The 22,565-nt window shown below is 44.0% G+C and overlaps 1 protein-coding gene across 2 annotated transcripts; it reads left to right on the forward strand.

The window, feature by feature from the left end:
- Positions 1-1,948: 1,948 nt before the first annotated feature.
- On the forward strand, positions 1,949-22,438 carry ep300a (EP300 lysine acetyltransferase a). Of its 2 annotated transcripts, none has more exons than XM_035533372.2 (31): positions 1,949-2,413; positions 4,694-5,319; positions 6,027-6,203; positions 6,715-7,024; positions 7,227-7,346; positions 7,551-7,754; positions 7,872-7,977; positions 8,131-8,265; positions 8,427-8,544; positions 9,139-9,325; positions 9,541-9,618; positions 9,710-9,789; positions 10,325-10,477; positions 10,920-11,348; positions 11,498-11,767; positions 11,862-12,036; positions 12,159-12,277; positions 12,416-12,655; positions 13,072-13,160; positions 14,196-14,276; positions 14,535-14,591; positions 14,821-14,898; positions 15,026-15,093; positions 15,213-15,363; positions 15,568-15,714; positions 15,885-15,998; positions 16,136-16,301; positions 16,609-16,776; positions 16,904-17,065; positions 17,157-17,438; positions 17,593-22,438. In XM_035533372.2, the coding sequence occupies exons 1-31, from the start codon at positions 2,320-2,322 to the stop codon at positions 20,395-20,397; spliced, it is 7,989 nt and encodes a 2,662-aa protein (XP_035389265.2). In that variant the 5' UTR covers positions 1,949-2,319; the 3' UTR covers positions 20,398-22,438. The 2 variants fall into 2 exon arrangements, with proteins under 2 accessions (XP_035389265.2, XP_026861807.3); XM_027006006.3 differs by having other exon boundaries at positions 7,227-7,340.
- Positions 22,439-22,565: the final 127 nt, after the last annotated feature.

The raw sequence follows: 22,565 nt of genomic DNA on the forward strand, positions 1-22,565 counted from the left end.
CAGGTAATGTTAAAGTCCACCTGAAAGAGTAAAAAGAGTGACCTTGATGACTTTCAGTGTGGCATGATAGTTGGTTCAACTAGGCATGTCAATTCTAGTTTCTCACAAACAGCTGTCATTCAGAGTTTTTCCACACACAACCTTTTCAATGGTTCACTGAGAATGATGTGAAAAGATAAACACCCCTTTATCAGCAACCCTGTTGACACAAGCACCTTTTTGATCAGAGTGATCAAAGAAGAATGGTTAGTATTGTGCAAAAAAGGAAGCTCACAAGTAGGTAAATGACATGAAAATTCATCAGAATAAATCACTTTTTGGACTTTGTCTCAAATGGGCTACAATAGCTGAATTTTGTGTTCTGATGTTGTAATTGACGAGCAAGGAAGCACTTCCTTTTGCATCAGGCTGATGGAAAGCTCAGAATTTTGCACAAGCAACTTGTCAATAGTACATCATTGCTGTCAGTGCGATGGTCTTACTCATTATGTATTGAAGAAGATTTGAACAGTATGGCATATCCAGACATTATTGCTGACCTTTGTTGACCACTCTAGTGGTTCCAGTTTATGCACACTGCCAGTGTGATGATGCACCATATCACAAAGCATGTATCGTCACTGAATGGTTCCATGAAAAATCACAGCAAGTTTTCATCATTTCATTGGCCTGCACAGTCCTTGGATCTCAACCCTGTTGAGCATCTTCAGATGAGGTGGAAAGGGCTGTATATAGTAAGACAACATGTTACTAGATAGGGCCATCTAGTGAACTGGCAACCAGTGTACAACCACACATAGTCAAACCTTGCCAATAACCTAAAAAGAGGAGAAAAATTATACATGTAGTATACAAACAAAGAAGTATGCAGATCTTATATTTATTCAGAAAGGCCTTATATTCACTACTGCACCAAATTCCAATAATTTGTCAACGTCTGCAACAAAAGACAATAATAAACAAACAAACAAACAAACAAATAAATAAAAAGACAAAAAATGTGTTAGAAAAAGGAACATCTATATAAAAAGGACATTGTATGGTATGGATGATTGTCCAGTTGGCCTTTTATTAAGCCCAGCAAAACGCTGCAAAGGGATAAGTGGTAAGTTTCTGAGTGAGACTGTGCTATAAGCAGTTTCAAATAATGGGAAAATGACACTTTAGGGACCCCATTTCTATAAGTGGATATTAGCACTATTACCTTACATAGCACAATTTTTTCATTGATCAAAGCATCTTCTCTGGCCCTTGACAAACCTGTAGCTGCAGCACAAGAGATATGTGGTGGTAAAAGTGACTATTGTAATAGAAGTGTTTATTTTGTGTCTTTTAACAATACACACTTGGACATTACATTTACGGCATTGGGCGGATGCAAAACAAAGTGTTTGAATTGCCAGAACATTCAAGCCAGAATCTCAGCTTTAGGATATACCTTAGGATTGCTAAACTATTCTTATGATCAGGTAAGTCCATTAAACCTTTACCCTTGTTTATTCCTCCAAAAACTTCTGAAAAATTTTTATACGACCAAAAAGTGAATTTATTGTTTTTATTATTTATTTTCATTTTAGGTTTTGTGGCCCAGGGTTCCAAAATAGTAGGAAATGACCGTGTGTATGGAACATTTGTTTTAAAAACACATTTTCCTAAGCCTACGTTTAACAGATATCTCGCTTCCTTAAATAACCGTTAGTTTTCGATTTCAGGGCATTTTATTACATTTAAGACCACGAGCAAAATCTTGACAACACCGGTATGCAGTAAAAAATATTTGTGACACATGAAATGTAAAATAGTTAATAAACCAGTTTGAAAAAGAATATCTAGTCTGAATGTTCTTGTATGCGCTTTACCATTAAGTAATGAGAAGTTGATATTAGCTTTGCACTGCACCCTTGTGACCAGTTTTATTACTCAAAATAAACCTCTTCTGAACGAGGATGGGGAGTACGTGCAAAATTATAACCCGTATTCATTTGCTTAATTCTCCCACTTCATACAGGATTTTTAGGAGTTGGCAGGAATCGCTACGTGTATCTTTTTATCCTGTGTCACTGACTCCCCCTCCCTCCTCCTCCGCTTGCAGAAATTTATAAAGAACGAAAATCTGACTGGGGAGGGGGTTGATACGCCGAAGCCGAAATCGAGAGGCGAACCCAGGAAAGAGGAGTATTTTGTATACGGGACTTTCCCCTCCTTCGTCCCTAAAAGGAGGGGGAAAAGTCGACTTTTTAAGGAGACGAGAAAAGAAGGATCGGTAATAGGCGACGACGCCTATCTTTGTGGATATATATATTTTTAATTCGTAAAAATATGGCCGAGAACGTTCTGGACTCTGGCCCGCCTTCAGCCAAGAGGCCTAAACTCTCCTCTCCGGCACTTTCTGCCTCAGCCAGCGATGGAAACGGTAAATATCGTTATCAAATCCCATATAACCCAGGACAAAAATATTTTGGTGTTTTATTTAGATATTTATTTATATACTTTATGGTCGTGTTTGGCAAAACGTAGAACGATTTTTCTATTTTGCCGTAGCTAGCAAACCGAGCTTAGCTTGTCATTCCAGCTTACACCAGCTACGCCAGTTAGCATCGCGGCTGCTAGCCAGTTAGCACCAGCGTTAGCCTGCAGGATGACTGGGAAGATCAACTAGCTGGTCGTTACCCATCTAGCTAGGTTAAGTTGTGAAGTGCTGTTTTTCGGATTGCACAAAATGGATCACAACATGGTGCATGTAAAGGATGCAATCCATGTGTGTTTGGTGAAAACCCAACAGAATAAAACGGGTGTTGTGTAACGTTAATTTAGTAATGATGGCTAACGTTGTAGCTACGAGTAAACAGCAGTGTTAACTTCGCTAGGTTATAATCAAAATTCAGTTTTGACTGAGTTTGACTGAGAATGCTTGGTCACCTTAATAACTTGTATCTTGCGTAAATCTCCAGTTGCACATCACATTCATGGCCAAGAGCCTTAATGTCTTATTATTCTAGTTTCTCGTCGTAAGTATGAACGTAATTTGCGGAATATTTTTTTGCTGTAAAGTTTCACATTTGAATGCTTCAAAGAGACGCAACTACCTCAAGGCTTGTTTCTTCTTAGCTAGCTAGCTAACAATCGACAAAGATGATTGGTCATTAGCTTTTTGCTAGTTTACTTTAACAACTTAAATACTTGCAGTTCAGGCAATTCGCTGTCTAGTTAGGTTAGCTATATGACCTTAGTTTTCAAACGCGCATCCAGTTTTATGATCGTATCACTCTACTTTAATAGATCTCATCTGGAATTGTATTTGTAATTTTGAACGTCGTTCAGCAATGGAGTTGTGCTTAACTCAACGTATAGCCAGCAAATGTTGATAGCAGGTCAGATAGCTGTTATTGACACTGTAGCTATAGGTTAAATGGTATTAACAGCGTAGCTAGCTGTTTATAGGTTAAATGCCGCAGCCTCAGGCCCACTCGTTACAACTCCGACTCTGCTGCTGCTTCTGGCATTGTTAGCTATCTTAGCTATTTCGCTAAGTAACTGTATGGCTTCGTCCTTTGAGGCACCACGGACTTCAGTATGTTAAATTGAAAATCACAAAATTAACCATCATTTATAACGTGTAAATTTAACAGACGTTGGATAACTGCTAGCAGGTTGATTATATTTCGCCGATTGGACTGACTACTGGAACGAGCTTACCAAGTTAGCTAAAATAGCTAACGCTAGGTTAGCTAGCTAGTTGTTTCTAACACCCGATTGTCTTAGGTCATTTTTCTTCTTCTCAACTCGCTAGTTAGCTGTCTCTCTTCCATTGTTCAGCAGTAACACTACAAATGAACTTGCATGCTAAAAATAATGAACACATTTAGTATTAGTCGTTCCTGCAAATTTAACCGATATGTTAAACTTGTAGGCATCATTTTGTTTAGTATTTTTAAAGTTCCGTTAGAGCTTGAGTGTGTATAGAACGATATCAGTTTCTGAGTCTCATTCACGTAATAGTGGGTTTTTTGTAACATTGTGTCGTATTTCTCACTCTTTGTGATATTCTTTGCGGGAAACAACACAATATATCTGCTTATTTGTAAAAGAGGCAGCATGTAGTTAAATAAGCAGGACGGTATCTTTTCTTTATGATTTGTGTGTCTCAAACGCTCAGACTTTACCATTTTTTAATTTTTTTTGTTAAATAGCGTTCATGCAATGGGCCACAGACTCAGCTTACAAAATCAGTAGAAATTTTATAAGGTATATAAAAGAGAATTTGCACTTTGAATATGTACTATGTACTCCCAATCTTGGGTGTAATATAGTGAATGTGCTGCATTCTTTGCAATAAAGACAATTTTAATATTCATTTAGATTCCTTATAAAACTAGTAATGATGGAAGAGGTTTGAGCATCGTTATGGGATAAAATGAAATGGTTACAATATCATATTTTGAATTTCATTAGGGGTTCAAAAATACTGCATGCTTTCCTAGTCAAGTGTGATTTTAGTGAAGTGGTGTTAAGCGCACATTAGTTTCAAAGTGGGATGGTGAGTTGACTGTAGATGTCTCCTAAGCAGTGCGGCTGTGTTTACTTCTTGAGGCTTTATACTTTGACCTTATAACTATAACTTCCACTGATGTACTTGCATTTGTCTTTTTTGGGAGCCAGACATTTGTTGATCTCTTTCCTTACTCCCCTGTAGATTTTGGCTCGCTCTTTGACCTTGAGCATGACCTCCCTGATGAGCTCATCAGCTCCTCTGAGCTGGACCTGGCGAATGGAGGGGACCTCGGCCAACTTCACACCAGCTTGGGTGGTGCTGGGGCAGTGGGTGGAGGGCTTGCAGGGCCTGTAACTGCTGGCCAAGATGCAGCAGCCAAGCACAAGCAGCTCTCTGAGCTCCTCCGGTCTGGAGCACCGCCTGTACCTACACAGCAGCAGGGAGGCAGCTCAGCGGGGGCCTCCGTAGGGCATTTGGGGAGTATGAAGGCATCTCAGGGGCCCCAGAGCATGGTCCCACAAGGGCAACAACACCTCTCCCCTCAGCAGGCCAACCTGATGCAGCAGCAACAGATGGCAAGCATGGTGGGTGGCATGAACAGAGCTATGCTTGGCCCTCAGAAAGGCAATGGTCAGCAGCAGGCAGGTGTGCCTGCACCTCAGCAGCAAGGCATGATGGGAGGACAGATAATGAATGGCACACCCAGAATGGGGTATCCCAATCCAGGCATGGGCAGTAATAGTAATCTGCTGGCTGAGACTCTACAGCAGCAAGCAGCTGGTAGCCAGGGTGGACTTGGAGTACAACAGCCTGCTGCACTGAACAAGGTGAGTTAAGTTTGATTTATTTAATTGTGTGTCTGGGGCAACAAAAGTGGTCACCATGCCTCATTAATTTTCTTTATATGTTTTTACACAAGCAATAAAACAAATTACATATTGAAGTTTCTAGTCAACCCACGTTTCATTTGCCATAAATGGGGGGGTTTGGGATGGCAAAAAAGCATTTTTTAAAAAGTGGGTTATTTTAATGGCAACCTGCAGATCTCTTCGGTGCTTGTCTGCACAAAGCAGCTCATCAAAAGCCGACAATCTGTACTTTCCTACTAAGTAGCATGTATTTACTCACAAAGGCAGGTTGCCATTAAATCCCTTATACAGTTCAGTAGTCCATTTTAAAAGAGAGAGATGTTAAACATGTGCTAAAGTAGAATGCTTATTAAGATTTTACAATTTAGCTTGGGGTTCTTGTTCAGGATAAAACAAGTTATGGGAACTTGTTGACTAAATTATATAAGATTGAAGTCATTTGCTCACCTGCCCTTTTAAAAACTGTTTAAATGCATGAGCTTAAACTGCAGCTAAAAAATAATCAAGTAAACAGGGTCATTGGCTGTGGAGTGGAAAAATACACAGATATGACTGTCTTAAGTCTTTCTGATACAGTTTCTGTTTTCCTAAACACCTTTTAATCTGCCTACAATGGTTCAACACACTTCATTTTTCTGTTTCCTTCCTCTTATGTGTGATCCCAGATGGGTATGGTGGGAAGTGCAGGCCCCTATGGAAGCCCCTACAGTCAAAATGCAGGTCAGGGCCTGGGTGGTACAGGCCTGGCCCCGCAGCTCCTTAACAAGCCTGGGTTGCCCAACAGCCTGGCACAATTCAACATGGACAAAAAACCCCAACCCATGCCAGGCATGTCGGCCATGGTGAGTAGCCACATCGAGTACAGAAATCCTGCATGAGCCCAAGAAACTTGACATCAAGCAGTCCAGTTGGCCAGCAGTGATGCCTTAGACAAATGGCAGTGATTAATTGAAAACACTTGTATTTCACAGCCTCTCATTAACATCTGTTGAAAGAGTTTTGAGCCAGTTGGGACATTTGATGACTGGGATCATTTATAGAATTTGATGGAATTTTTGCATCACTTCTCAAGAAATCTTTATATTGTTTTTAGGATAACTGGAAAAAATGCTAAGAAATCTTTTACTTTCATCTGTCCAGTCAGGGAGGAAAAAAATTGGAGCCATCTTCATTGTTTCTTATAGTTTCATTTTCATACTTTGTGGTTAGCTCCAGGTGAAATTCAAGCCAAATGAAAATTCCTGTCACTGGTGTCGTTTTGATTCCCAAACATGTTTAAACTCTTCCTGCAAAATGCTGCATATCCTCCCCATAATCAAAACACTCATGCTTCTCCCCCCCCCCCCATCTCAGGCCTCCCAGCAGTCACCAGCAGGGGGTGCTGGAGCCGGAGGGGCAGCTGCTATGGTACCCAATTCCCAAGGAGGAATTGGCCCAGGAGCTGCAACTTCAGTAGTAACCGGGGCAGGTGTTCCTCCAACAGCCGACCCGGAGAAGCGCAAACTCATTCAGCAGCAGCTGGTGCTCTTGCTCCACGCCCACAAGTGCCAGCGACGTGAGCAAGCGAATGGGGAGGTGCGGCAGTGCAACCTGCCTCACTGCCGCACCATGAAGAACGTCCTCAACCACATGACGCACTGCCAGGCTGGCAAGTCCTGCCAGGGTAAGTTTGGGGGGCGTGGCAAAACAGTTTTTCAGTAATTCATGTCTAATCCTTCCTGGGTAGCCCCCCCCCCCTATTTATTTAATTATTATTATTATTATTATTATTTTTTATTTATTTATTTATTTATTTATATATTTTTTACTATTGGTGCACTAAATGTCTAAATGCTGACATTCATTTCCCTCACTTCAATCTACAGTGGCACACTGTGCCTCGTCCAGGCAGATCATCTCGCACTGGAAGAACTGCACAAGGCATGACTGCCCCGTCTGCCTGCCACTGAAGAATGCAGGAGACAAGAGGAATCAGCAGAGTGAGTGTGTGTATCAGTCTAGGAGATGCTCCTTCTCTTCATTTATGTTTAAAAGCGCTTGCACTTTGTACACCTTGTATACACTTTGTAACGTTGTATCCCACACCACTTACATTTTTATGCGTGATGGTTGTGTGTGTCATACTGATTACAAAAAGCATCGTCCTCCTGACTCTTGCGGTTTAACTCTTGCATCTTCCTCACCCACAGCTCTGCTTGGCACCTCTAGTGTGGGTTTAGGTACTTCTCTGGGTTCCACACCAGGCTCACACAGCGCTCCCAATCTCAACACCCCAGGTCAGATAGACCCCAGCTCAATTGAGAGAGCATATGCAGCTCTTGGCCTCACCTACCAGGGTAACCAGGCACCCACTCAGCCTACACAACAAACACCTCGGCCCCTTAACACCATGGGTAAGGGGGTGCTAACCATTGTTGTGTAGATCTATTGGTGGTGGTGTTTATTATTAATAAGCCAAAGCTGTGTGAACAAATGTAAAAAATCTTCATATACTGGTCTTAATTTTCCAGCTGGCAACCCAATTGGTGTTAATGGGGCTGTGGGAGTGCAGCCTCAGAACCAGCCATCTAACCTTCTTCAGGATGCTATTCTGAATCTCAACATGAACTCTCAGAAGTAAGCAATTTGATCATCCATTCAGCATGTCACAGTTATGGAAACCCGTGATTGTCCTAGAATGCGGTTTTCAGTTCGTTATATAGTGCAGTTTGCTAAATATTGTGCCACACAGCTATGAAGGTCTTATTTTACCTGTTCTACTACTTCTAGTCTGATGAACGACAGTAGTGGAGTGGGCAGTGTGGGTTCCGTGACTGTAGCTACTCCAGCTGCTGGTGCTGGAATGAGGAAAAGCTGGCATGAGGACATCACCCAGGACCTACGCAACCACCTTGTACACAAACTGTACGCACTTCTTCATACTACATCACTCGAAAGATTCAATTGACTTTAGTTGATTATTGCTGCAGTTAAGAGTAGAAACAACAATTTATATCTGAGTACTTTTATTGTATGTGTATCTACTTCTGTTCTGAAGTGTCTGTCTGCTCTTTCTCTTGCAACAGTGTCCAGGCCATCTTCCCTACCCCAGACCCAGCTGCACTGAAAGACCGGCGGATGGAGAATCTAGTAGCCTATGCTCGTAAAGTAGAGGGGGACATGTACGAATCTGCAAACAGCAGGGTAAAGAGCCCTTCCTGAGTACTGTGTGCGTGTGCGTGTGCATGTAAACTTTCTTGTCTTTTGCTGCGAACTGGGAAATTAGATTTTTTTCCCCCCCAATTTGGAGCCTACTAGATCTTAGATTAAATCATTCACGTCGAGTTCAGCTGTCTGAAACCAGTAAGTTCGTGTTTTTTAAAAAAAATTTTTTAAGTGGACGTGATGCGCTGTTAACAGTGCCAAAATTGATCCTTTTTTTTTTTTTTTTTTTTTTTTGCAGAAATTAAATGCATTTTTCAGTTATCAAAGCATCAACCAGCATTTAGCAATTTAATTTCTAAACTCAAGTGGTTAAAAGGTTTTTAAAAAAAACCCTCATTTGTTGCTCACTTTTCACAATGAGCACTGAGATGCTGAAGAGGTGTCAGAATCTCAGTTCTGAGAAATAGGACCTCTCGGGAAAAACTCGACTTTCCAAGTAGGGATTATGAAACACTACTTTCCAAGTGGAAATTGAGATGGGTGGCCATTCAAATGGCCACTTCCCTGTAAAATGGTAATGAATGCAGCATACTTGCTGCTAGATTTTTAATTTTTTTTTAATTCTCCTTGTAGGCAGAGTACTACCACTTTCTGGCTGAGAAGATCTATAAGATCCAGAAAGAACTAGAGGAGAAGCGACGGACACGGCTGCAGAAACAGCAGGGCATGATGGGAGCTCAACCTGGCATGGCTCCCGCTGGCATGCAGCAGGGACCACCCAATATGGGACATCAAGGGCCACCCACAGGACTGCCCCCCAGTGAGTAGGCTAGTTAGGACTGCCCACCCCCCCAAATTAGTAGGCTAGTTAGCAACTTGAACAGATGGGAACACGTCATCATATTTATTTATTTTTAAAGTATAGTATATACTATGCAAATATTGTAATTGGCAATGAGAATCCTTTGGTGATATTTCAGTAATTGTATTGCATTTTCAAGATAGGGCTTAATGAATACTTCCCCCTCATTGCAGATGGCCCTCTCTCAGATCCATCAATCGTGCGGCCTACTGGACCAAACCAGATGGTCAACAGGATGCAGAATCCCACTGGTCTGTGCTTAAGATGCTGAAAGCCAATATTTTTGTTTTATACAACAAAAAATGCTTCTTTACTAACTGAAAATGCTTGTCTTTGGGCTAGGAATGAACTCGTTTAATCAGATGCAGCCCATTGGCCAGAGGTCCACTCCTCCTCTTCCACTTGGTGCACCCCTTAACCAGGTCAGTAAGGAGACTTGCTCTGCTGTCTTTTGTGTCCAGAAACTATCTATAATTTTATGCAAGAACTTTTGAAGCATGTTAAATGCTTTATGTGAAGGTTGAAAGCAGAGGGCTGGGTAAATGAGCAGGTCACTATGCGGGGCTTATAAAAGACCTGCAGTGCTTGAAAATATTGTAAACATTTTTGTTGGAATTGGAGCGCTAACTTGAATGCAAAAACAAGTTCTAACATTTAAAGCCTTTTCCAAAAAAAAGTAATGTAAAATAATTAAAACACCGGTAAAATGTATAGTCATAAACATAGTAAAATGTATAAACATTAGCTATATTCTGAGCTATATTCATCTCCTGACTGAAGCAACACATGAAGCCCTTTGGGAGCCTCTTGAATGCCAGAGGAGCAGTTGTGTACTATGAGTACCTGATGCGCCAGAGCTCATGGAAGCTGCCCTGACATTCTGTTCACCATGGTTGAATGTATCTGTAACTAACGCACCAATGCTTAATATTAATGTTCATTGTTTCACTGTTCCAGATGGGTATGGGGCTTGCACGCATGACTCAACCAAATGCTGCACAAATGCAGAATCAGTACCTACCCCCTGGCCAATGTTCTGGTTCAGGCCCAATGCTTGGCACTGGTCCTGTTGGTATGGCACAGCCTGGCACTCAGGGTGGCATAACTCAGGTAAGGGAGGACGTTCTAACAGTACTTATTATAACAGGAAATTGGAGCCTCTAACACTTTCTCAAACCATGTTACGGCAGTTCTGATGTCACTGCTATAATGCATCTTGTTCAGCTAATTTGGTAATTATCAAGTGTTGAACAGGGAGAGCACAAGATTAAAGTACTGTGGTCCTCCAGAAAGGGATTGAGCTAATACTGCATTGAAGAGCCTCTTATAACCTACATTGATATCTTATTGTTGAGGTGTCTGTGCTTCCTTTCATGAATATTTTAGGAGTAACATGCATCTATATTCCCTGTCTTTCCTGCTCTCGCTCACTTGTCTGCACAGTCCTGCCCTGTGTCCTCGGGTATTTTATAGTGTTCATATTGTCATGCATGTTTTATGTGGAGCTGATTTACTAATGTGCTCTTACTGCGTCTGTGTTTTGGTATTTCAGCAGGGACCGATGCCGACCCCACCGTCTCTGCAAGCCAGCAGTCCTTTGGGCCAGCCGGGCTCTGCTGGGCCAGTTGGCAGTGGGGCCTCAGTGGGTTCTCTAGGGCCCAACAGCATGGTTGGGGTGCCCCCATCATCGACACCCTCTCAGCCCCTCAACCTTCCCCACTGCCCACCCATGCGTCAGAGCTCTCCCTCCCCGGCACGCAGCCGCACACCGACTCCACACCTCACGCCTCCCCCGAGCCTCTCAGGCTCACAGACTCCACAGCCCCACACCCCGAGCCTGCCTCACCTAGGGAGTGGTCAGCAGCCATTGCCTCAGCCTACTAATTCTGACAAAGCGCTGCAGCTCCAACAGCAGCTTTTAGGAGCGGCTTCTTCAGCCACACCCAACTCCGCCCTTCCACCTCAGCATCCACCCACTCCAGTAAGTATTTCCATGCAACTGCAGTGTAAAATAAGTTGATGCCATAGAATCATGGCGCTAATAACTGGTGCTCGTTTCCCCCACAGTGTCAGGTCCCGCCCACATTCTAATAGCTGCCGTCTGGTTTCATTTCTTCCCTTCCATGTCAGCTGTCTCAGAAGGGATCTCTGCCAGTGGAAGGCCAGGCTTCCACTCCTGCTTCGGTGAGCAGCGTGGACGCAGCCTCCCAGCCGCTGCCCTCAGATGCCACCGCTGCTCTCGAGCCCAAGATGGAGGTCAAGCAATCAGAGGAGGAGGAGGAAGAAGATGAGGAGGAGGAAGAAGATGAGGAGGAGGAAGAGGAGGAGGAGGAAGAGGAATCAATGAAGGGAGGAAGAATCGGAAAGAAAGGAGAAATAAAACCTGTGGAAAGGCCTGAGGTAAAGATCAGGGAGAAGTTCTGTGAGCAGACAGGGACTGTCGCTTGGCAGTAATTGCGGTTTGTGTGAGAGGTTGCTTGTCTCTCCCTTTTAGATAAAGAAGGAAGAGGGGTGCAGTGAGGGATGCAAAGGTATTCCCATGGAGACCACTGCAGCTGCAGGAGAGGACAAAAAGTCTCAGCTAAAGATCGAACCTAAAGAGGAGGATTCGGGGGCAGGGTCCACAGGATCCCACAACTTGCCTTCTGGAATGCCCATCAAAAAGAAGAGTGAGCACATTCTTTTCACAAGGCCACATTCAGATGCAGTGCATCACCATGCTTTGACACATTATTTTATAAACAGATTACTTTGATACAATATCTCTGTGTGTTTGTATTTGTCTTGCCAGTCTTCAAGCCAGAGGAGCTGCGACAGGCTCTGATGCCCACGCTGGAGTCTCTCTATCGCCAGGATCCGGAGTCTCTCCCCTTTCGCCAGCCTGTGGATCCATCCCTCCTGGGAATACCTGTATGCGACCCCTGCAGTTCACTTGCGAACCCCAAACAAGTGTTGAATTCATAAATGTGTTTGTGTGTTTGTGTAAACTCCAATGTAACCCTGAGTAGTGATGCTATGTTCTGCCTCTTTTGATTACTTGTCTCTCAGGATTATTTTGACATTGTGAAGAATCCTATGGACTTGTCTACTATCAAACGTAAACTTGACACAGGCCAGTATCAGGAGCCTTGGCAATATGTGGATGACATCTGGCTCATGTTCAATAATGCTTGGTTGTACAACCGCAAGACGTCACGGGTCTACAAGTACTGCTCAAAGCTGGCAGAAGTGTTTGAACAGGAGATTGACCCCGTCATGCAGAGTCTTGGTTATTGCTGTGGGAGAAAGGTATGCATGGCAAAGGGAAAGAACGTTCTACAGAGTACATGTGCTGTATTCTCACATTTCCATTCAAAAGAAAAGCAGTAGTTAAGCTATTAAGTGTCGGTGTAGCTAGGATACAGTGTACCATTTCTGGGCAGAGTTCTTGCGACCTGAAGCCTAAGCTCACAGCTGGAGTGTAGACATTCAGCTATTCTTGTAATAATGCCTTGTCCAGGCTGTTTCTGAAGGGTTATAAGAAATTTCACTGCAGATGCATGGTTGTAACCTAAAGAGAATGATCTGGGTAACCACTGATTAAATGGGTAGTAGTATGTTTCTCTTCTGTGATTGTCTCCATCTGTCTTTTTCTTTCTTTTTTTTTCTTTTTTTTTTTTTTCCTGCATCTCTTTACTATTTTTTCTGTTTTTGTATTTGTATAGCTGGAATTCTCCCCTCAAACTCTCTGCTGCTATGGGAAGCAGCTATGCACTATACCACGAGATGCTGCTTACTTTAGTTACCAGAACAGGTAAGGGACATGGGGTGGTGATGCATACACACACACACACACACACACACACACACACCCCACATTCATGTGTGTGTGTGTGCACACGATATGCTTCATTGGCAGAACAGATTAAGCCCCAGTTGCCAGCCATGACCAAGGCTCATGCCTTTTGTTTTAGATGAATGATGAGCAGGTTAATTAGGATAACTAACGTCTAATATTCACTCAGTAAACAAATTAAACATAACATTAAGTTTGCTCTCCACTCAGTAACCATAGTGATATTGGTAAAATACTGTGTAACTCTGTATTTGTATTGGGTGCTAAACCACCTGTTAAAATGAATTGTTCATAAGAAAATGTATTATGTCATCTCATGATATTTTTTTTTCTTATTGTCGTATATACAAATTAGCATATATACATGTGTTCAGAAGAAGCAGAGCTGGTTTGCCATTTAAAGACTTAGTTCTTATGCATATGCATGCTTCTTTTGAGGAACAGTTTCCTTAAAATGCCATTCTTTATCTGACAGTTTGCTTCTGCTGCGTGTGTACACGTTTTAATGTGCTCATGTGTCTGTAAATGCTTCCCCTCACCCCTGCCTCCTCCTGCAGTTGATTCTGCCCTTGTTTAGCTGTGATGTTTTACTCATTACACATGCAAACGCTAATCTGTGCTTTGCTTTGGCTTTCTGCTTGTCTTGTCTGTTGTCGTCTCCCTGTCCATCCATCCTTTTCTACCAATATCCCCCTTCCCAACACCTTTCCCCTCCCTGTAATTCCACGTCTGTCATGTCTGCCATGGCCTGCTTTCGTCTGACCAATCATCTGCACCATTACCCTCCCCTCCCTGCTCAAAAAAACGCGCATCTTGATTGGCTCTTCTGACGACGACCCTGTTCTGCGCTCCTCATCTGTGCCTGCTTCCCCTTTGGCCCGCCCTGCCTTGCCCTGCACTGATTGGTGTCCACCTCTTCATGGCCTTTCTGTGACTGGCTGTGGTGTTTGGTGAATGGTATAGTTCACCAAAATATGGGCTTCTTGCTGACAGGTACCACTTCTGTGAGAAGTGTTTCAACGAGATCCAGGGTGAGAGCGTGTCCTTAGGGGATGATCCATCCCAGCCTCAGGCGTGAGTATCTCTGCCATCTCTATGTTTCAGTAATGGTCTACATATTAAGTTGTTTTTTTTTTGGAGTGGCTTCCCCCCCCCCCCCACATTTCCCAAAATGATTCCTCGTCCTTCTAAACCTTTCTTAATTTTGCAGTTGATAGAGGATTGCAATACAGAATAGGACATTGCACTAGTACAGAGTAAATATAATTAAATTGCAGTTTTCATTGAGCCATTTGTCACCATTTAAAAACTCAGAAAACATCTGTGTTTCAGATCCATCAACAAGGAACAGTTTGAAAAGAAGAAGAATGACACACTTGATCCTGAGTTGTAAGCCATTTGATTTTCTTTTGTTATCTCTGATGATTTGCTCTTAGGAGTATGCTTCATAAATATACTTAATATCTCAATGAATAAATGTATCACTGCGTGATGGTGGGTGGGTGCATGAGTATTCATTCATTTGGCTTTATTAGGCATCATCAGTGACTGGCAGCCACTATTATTGCCTGTCTTGGGGAAATGTTAAACTTTGAACTGTTTGCTGTTCCCTTTGTAGATTTGTTGAATGTATGGACTGTGGACGTAAAATGCATCAGATCTGTGTTCTGCACAATGACATTATTTGGCCAGTGGGGTGAGTCTTAAACTTTTCAGAGAAAATTCAGATAAGGCCTCCAGACATTTTTAAATTGCAGTTAGTGTCGCTGGCTGTCTTTCAATAATTACTTATCTAACTTGTATATCCTTTATTACTCTCTCAGCTTTTCATGTAACGGCTGTCTGAAGAAGTCAAACAAGACCCGCAAAGAAAATAAATATGCTGCTAAAAGTATGTTAAACTGGACTCAGAGAATTATCTGCTAATTAGAAGCATTCACAGTTAACCAGTAATGTTAAACTGTGCAGTAACATCTTGGAGCATAACTGCAAATTTCCCTCCCCCATTAGGGCTACCACAGACAAAGCTGGGCATCTTCTTAGAAAGTCGGGTTAACGATTTCTTGAAGCGGCAGAACCACTCTGAGTCTGGTGACATCACTATCCGTGTTGTCCATGTCTCTGATAAGGTGGTGGAAGTCAAACCAGGAATGAAGTCCAGGTGAGAATCTCCATCTCCAGCATCTATCTGCTTTGTTTGATGTGGTCTGATGATGGTCATGTTTGGTCTGGACTAATGTTGATGCTATTGAATGATGTCAATTGAGGGGAAAGTCCAGCTTTGTTACCTTTTGTTTATATTCTGCAGATCTTGATGAAGGATATGTTATCTGACATGTTGATGGCTTTTGTTCCTCTTCCTCAGGTTTGTGGATAGTGGTGAGATGGCGGAGTCTTTCCCGTATAGATCAAAAGCTCTCTTTGCCTTTGAGGACATTGATGGCATTGATGTGTGCTTTTTTGGCATGCACGTGCAGGAATATGGCTCAGACTGCCCACCACCTAATCAAAGGTCAGCCATATTGAACCATATCAGTCATGTTCAGTATCTCAATTAATAAATCCTGCTCTCCCTCTCCCTGATCTATCAGGAGTATTTTGTACAGAGGTTTCTAAATGAAAGTTGTTGGACTATTTGATACTGCTGTAATTAATGCTCTAACTACTTTCTCCTCCTGCCAGACGGGTATACATATCCTACTTGGACAGCGTTCACTTTTTTCAGCCACGATGTTTGAGGACAGCAGTATACCATGAGATTCTTATTGGGTATCTGGAGTATGTAAAAAAACTAGGGTACGAAACTCATTTTAATGATGCTAAATGTAATGTGTAAATAAACGGCAACAGTTCTAATAAATGTACATGTAGTGAGCTTTACACCCTTGTTATAGTTTGCCACTTGTAAACATGCCCATGGCTGTTTTTCTCAGGTTTACCACAGGTCACATTTGGGCCTGCCCTCCTAGTGAGGGAGATGATTACATCTTCCACTGTCACCCTGCGGACCAGAAGATACCCAAACCTAAACGGCTGCAGGAGTGGTATAAGAAGATGCTGGACAAGGCTGTTGCTGAGCGCATTGTACATGACTATAAGGTAAGGATGGGTCCCTTTTGAGTATTGGTTCCTCTCAAGGTTTCTTCCTAATGCTCTAGGGAGATTTTCCTTGCCACCGTCACCCTTGACTTGCTCACTGGGGGCTTGGACTCAGATATTTGTGAAGCTGCTTTGTGACAACTGTTGTAAAAAGTGCTATATATAAATTTGACTTGTTGTTTTTGTTTTTCTGCTCTCTTCAAAATTGATTTGTTTTCATTAATTACAAAATTCCTTGCATAATACGGTTTTACAAAAACAAAGGGCAATTCAAGGTGCACCAACTCCCTGTTGATACCTTTTGCAGGACATCTTTAAGCAAGCGACAGAGGATCGTCTCACCAGTGCGAAAGAACTGCCCTACTTTGAAGGTGACTTCTGGCCTAATGTGCTTGAGGAGAGCATTAAGGAGCTGGAACAGGAGGAAGAGGAGAGAAAACGGGAAGAGAATAGCACTTCCAGTGAAAGTGTAGACGTAAGTTAGAAGCATTGCAATCATAGGCTACCTAATTACACGCATGCGTGTGGGGTGGTACATTTTATTTATTTATTTTTAAATAACTTTTTACACACAATGAATCTGATTCTATGCCACCTTCCAGGCCACAAAGGGGGACAGTAAAAATGCCAAGAAAAAGAACAATAAGAAAACGAGCAAGAACAAGAGCAGCCTGAGCCGAGCCAACAAAAAGAAACCAGGGATGCCGAATGTGTCCAACGACTTGTCTCAAAAGCTTTATGCCACTATGGAGAAGCACAAGGAGGTAGGAAGAAGGGTAGTTGGTCTTGCATTCAGCTGTGCTGTGACTTGGAAAATGTGTGGTATTTTCTAAACCCTTTGGTACCTCCTTTTAGGTGTTCTTTGTTATCCGGCTTATTGCCGGGCCCAATTCCAATGCTGTTCCGCCCATTATGGACCCGGATCCTTTAATGGCGTGTGACCTGATGGATGGGAGAGATGCTTTCCTTACTTTGGCACGGGACAAGCACCTGGAGTTTTCCTCACTCAGGCGTTCTCAATGGAGTTCCATGTGTATGCTGGTAGAGCTGCATAACCAGAGCCAAGACCGATTTGTCTACACCTGTAACGAATGTAAACATCATGTTGAGACACGGTTCCACTGCACTGTATGCGAGGTAAGAAATGTGAACCACTTCAGAATTTTGTTCTTCAGAATGGAAACAAGCCAAACTCATGCTTTCAAATGAAACATGTAGTCCTGTGGTGTATTTAATAACTGCTGTTCATCATTCTGATGTGCCCTACTATACCTTTTCTCTCTCCTCACAGGACTATGACCTTTGCATCACTTGCTACAACACAAAAGGTCATGAGCACAAGATGGAGAAGCTTGGTCTGGGCCTGGATGACGAGAGCAACAGCCAAGCTGCGGCCTCCATGCAGAGTCCAGGAGACTCGCGCCGCCTCAGCATCCAGCGCTGCATCCAGTCTCTGGTGCACGCCTGCCAGTGTCGAAACGCCAACTGCTCGCTTCCTTCCTGTCAGAAGATGAAGCGGGTGGTCCAGCACACCAAGGGCTGCAAGCGCAAAACCAACGGTGGATGCCCCATCTGCAAGCAGCTGATTGCGTTGTGCTGTTACCATGCTAAACACTGCCAAGAGAACAAGTGTCCTGTGCCTTTCTGCCTCAACATCAAGCAGAAACTGCGTCAGCAACAACTGCAGCACCGAGTTCAACAGGCCCAGATGCTCCGGAGAAGAGTGGCCAGCATGCAGAGAACGGGCCAGCAGCCCATTGGAGGGCTGCCATCACCCGGGAACAACAGTACCACGGGGCCGGGCACGCCCACACCAAGCACTCAGCCTCCCACCCCCCAGACACCTACTCAGCAGTGTCCACCCCCTGTAGCCCAGCCTGGTCTTGCTGGAGGGCCACAGCAGCCGCAACAGCCACAGCTGGCAGGAATGGTCCAGCATCATCAGTTCCAGCAGATGCCTGCAGGTGGCAGTATGATGAACTCCCCACAACAGCAGATGGTCCAGCAGCAGCAGGTGCAGCCTCCTTCAGTGCAGCAACTTCAGCATCCCAACAGCCTTCCTCCCTATGTGCAGAGGCCTCCAGGCTCCTCTCCACTCTCCCAGTCGATAGGGAAGCCAGGAATGAGCCCAATCAATCAGCAGCAGCAGCCCAACCCAGGACAGAATGCCTTCCCGCCACAGCAGCTGCCTGGCCCTCCCCCTGCAGCCCTGGAAATGGCCTTGAAGATCCAGCGGGTGGCTGAGACTCAGAGGCAGATGGCAAAACAAAAGACGTTGCAGATGAATCCGGGACCAGGGATGATGCCTCCACATGCCTTGCACCAGGGCCCGCAAACCCAAAACCATCCTGGAGCGGGAATGGTTGGGGCCCAGGGAATTCCTCCGCAGGCGCCGGTGGCTGTAGCCAGGGCTCAACTGGAGCAGCAGCAGCAGGGTATGGTTGGTGCAGGCATGCAGCAGCAAGGAGGGCCACCTAACCAGCTGCCTCCTCAGGTGCCGTTGCCCCAGCAAGCTCCCCAGGGCGGGGCTCCACTTCATGGCCCACAGTGGGGAGCCCCGGGCATTTCCCCTCAGCAGCGAGCAGGCATGATGAACCAGATGGGGCATCCAGGAATGGTGCCAGCGCAACAAGCACAGCAGGTAGCACAGCAGCAGCAAGTCCCACAACAGCAACAGCAAGGTCATCCTGGTGTCATGGGCATGATGGGTGGCCCAGGCGGGGCTGCAGGGGCGGGCCCTGGTGGCCTCCCTCAGAGTACCTTGCAAGACCTGCTGAGGACTCTACGCTCCCCCAGCTCCCCTCTCCAACAGCAGCAGGTCCTGAACATACTGCGCTCGAATCCTCAGCTCATGGCAACCTTCATCAAGCAGCGTGCACCCAGATATATGGGCAGAGGCGGGCCTGGAGCTGGAGGTGCGGGCCCCGTAGTCATGGATGGACAGCAGGTGAATGTAAATGCTGGGGCTCCTCAACCAGGTATGCATCTGGGTCAAGGGACAGGCATGGCCCCTATGAACCCCCTTCAACAGCAACAACAGCTTCAACAACAGCGATCCATGATGGGTGTTAACATGCAGCAGCAGCAGCAAGGTATCATGCCAGGTCAGGGCACCAACATGGCCAACATCTCTCCTCAATTCAGAGAACTGATGAGGAAGCATCTGCAGCAGCAGCAGCAGCAGCAGCAGCAGCAGCAACAGCAGCAGATGGGAAACCATAGTCAGTTTCAGCATCCACAGACACAGCAGCAGGGTTATCATGGCCAGCCTGGCCTGCCACCGCAACAGCCTGGTCAGCCTCAAACTGGTGGACTCCAGCAGGGGGGAGCCCAGCCTGGGATGCAGCAGAGCTACTCGAGCACCATGTCTCATCAGCAAGTGGCTGCAGCTTTGCAACAGAGGCTGCAGCAGCACCTTCAGATGCAGCAGCAGCAGCAGCAGCAGCAGCAGCAGCAGCAAAATGCTATGGGTGGACTCCAAGGGGCTGATGGCAGTCCTGGAGGTGGTGGCTCGCTCCAGCCCCCTCCAGCTGGTTCCCAGCCACAGCCTTCCCAGGCCATGCTCCAGCAAGCACTACACCAAAGGCTCCTCCAGCAGCAGCAGCAGCACCTGGGTAGTAGCTCTCCTGCCCAACACAACAATCCAATAAGCCCTCAGCAGCAGATGTCCCAGTCTCCCCATTTGCAGGGCCAGCAGTTGCCCACTTCCCTGAGCAACCAGGTGCGGTCACCACAGCCATCGCCCAGGCCACAATCTCAGCCACCCAACTCCAGTCCATCTCCTCGCCTGCAGCCCCAACCTTCACCCCACCGCATTTCTCCCCAGACCCAAACAGGGTCCCCTCTCCCTAGCCACCTTCCCCAGCACCACACTGGTATGGTGGCTCCTCCACCGCCACAACCACCACAGCAAGCATCTCAGCAGCAGTCTAACTCTTTGGACCAAGCACAGTTTGGGTCAGATCAGAACACCATGCTTTCACAGCTTGGTGGAATGGTGGCTCTGCATGGGCAAGGGACTACTGAGATGCTGGCTGGTAACAACCAAGACATGGGGACAAATATTAATCACTCATTAGATCTGATACAGCGTTAAGTCCTCAACTGCCCTGTTTCCCAGGAATGGGTTGCAGTTTTAGAATTTACCATTGCTGTCATTATTAGTGTTATTATTTAATATTTTTGAAGTAAATGAAAAGAATACACCTTCCTATGGGAGATACTACATTAAATGCGCAAATGAATAAATTAAATAAATGGTAAGTTATTACTGTTAATATATACATATATATTTTTTAGCCAATTGTGTTCAAAGGGTTTTGGGTGAAAAGGATGGGAAAATTCGCCTTGGTATATGATGAGTAATATTTTTGGGGATGTCCGCCTTTTTTTTATAGATATTTTTTTAAGGTTTTAAAAGCGTAAAATTAAAGAATACCATAAACAATAAATCTTCTTTTTCCTTCATATACCATCAAGATTGTACCCTTTTGGAAGTGTTAAATTCTGACTAGTAACTGCTGGTGGTGGTGAACCTTTTTATTTATTACCATCACTCTCTTGGTCAGCTTCAGTCCCCAGAGTGTTCACGTGTTCCTTTCAGACAGCTAATAGCATATTATTTGAAACGGCTACAGTTCACAAAGAATATATTTTTGTTAACCAGGCAGAAAAAAATATTTTTTTTGTATAGTTTTGTGAGGGGGGGGGAGGTGGGCTTTAAGTGTTAAGGGTTTTGACTGTTTTCTGATGGCAGGTGCATGGGATACGACTGTCCTATGTTTCTCAGTTGTCCTGTAAACTCTGAATGTGTACCCCATTCTCTCCTGTCTTTTTCCATTGGAACTGTAATAGAACTGCTGACACTACATGTGTGTTATGATCACAGGACAGAGTGCAGTGATTTCTACCAAGAAGCGGTAGCTGACTAAGTGATGAGGGAATGTGGATTTCTCACAACAACTTTTAATGCCCTTTTGCTATCTTACCAACTCTGCCCTCCAATATCACCTCTGTCCAAGAAGGAACTATTCTCCTATGGCTTTTCAATGCTCAGACCGTAGGGATCTAAAAATTTTTTCCTACTGTATAAAGATAACTTGAATCTTTTTTTGGGGGGGGGGGGCTTGCGCTAATACAATGTACATGGATATAGGCAGGCAGACACAGAATTTCCTATTGCTGTTTCCTGTTGATTTAAGCTCTTAGGAGTTGTAGACCTTTAGGGCAGCTTAGAGCAACCAAGCTCACTCTAAGAAGTTTTACCGTGAGGTTGTTTTAAATTGGGTGTTGGTCAGACCAGTACTATTGCAACTTTTTGTGTGTGAACCAAATTTGAGATCTTCACGTGAAGGTGATTGGTGTATACAAACAGGGCAGTTCTTGCTCTCTTTGTCTCCATGTTGCACACAAACATGATTTGGAGGGCGCATGCTGTGCATTTCAGATAAGAAATTTGAGGGCAGTTTGACAATGGAAAAGAAACAGCAACCCTATCCAATTCCCCTCCCTCTCAGTGCTGACAGAAAGGGGTGCGGGAAGACCACATGAAATAACACAGTGGCAATATGGATTGAGACTTCTTTTTATTTAAAAAAGAAAAAAAAAAAAAAAAAGGAAAAAAACAAACAAACCCTTGTCTTTTTATATATATATATATATATATATATATATATATATATATATATATATATATAATTTAAGTTTTTGGAAAAATAAACTTGAAGCAACAGGAGCTTATAAATGACACTTTTCTAAAGATGTAATAGTGATGCAAAATGACACTGCAGTCATAACCTACGTGTCCCACTTGGGGACTGCTGAGAAATATCATGCCGTTTTGATGAAATGTCTTATACATGCATATACGAGTACATACTGATTCACTGTACAAACCATGGTAACTGAACAGAGGTTTTTTGTTCTTGTTTCTTTAAGAGATGCAGACTGGAAAAAAGACCATGTGATTTATTAATTATGACCACTTTTCTCTTTAATTTTCTCTTGCTAACACTTCTTGGTGCTTGCTGAGAGGAGCAAAAAAAAGATGTTTTGGTTAAAAAAATTAAGTTATTTTGGTGGTCAGAATTTTGCCAATTATTTAATTGTACATTAAAGTATGTTTGTACCAATGGAAATCACTTGGCTTCTGGTGTGACTTTGCTGTTTTAAAATTCTAAAGCGATGAATTAAAGGGAGGGGAGGGGGGTATTTGGTTCCACTGATGTACAGTAAGCTGGTCTGAAATACTGCAGTACTCTCACC

The sequence above is a fragment of the Electrophorus electricus genome, chromosome 15 (assembly GCF_041902795.1).
Source record: "Electrophorus electricus isolate QZ-2024a chromosome 15, ASM4190279v1, whole genome shotgun sequence".
Taxonomy (NCBI): Eukaryota; Metazoa; Chordata; class Actinopteri; order Gymnotiformes; family Gymnotidae; genus Electrophorus; species Electrophorus electricus.

Bases quoted from the DNA above. Each gene is read 5' to 3' on its own strand.
- ep300a (XM_035533372.2), top strand. From the start codon at position 2,320: ATGGCCGAGAACGTTCTGGACTCTGGCCCGCCTTCAGCCAAGAGGCCT. The intron at 7,025-7,226 runs GTAAGTTTGGGG...TTCAATCTACAG, and splicing joins GGCTGGCAAGTCCTGCCAGG to TGGCACACTGTGCCTCGTCC. The intron at 8,545-9,138 runs GTAAAGAGCCCT...TTCTCCTTGTAG, and splicing joins ACGAATCTGCAAACAGCAGG to GCAGAGTACTACCACTTTCT.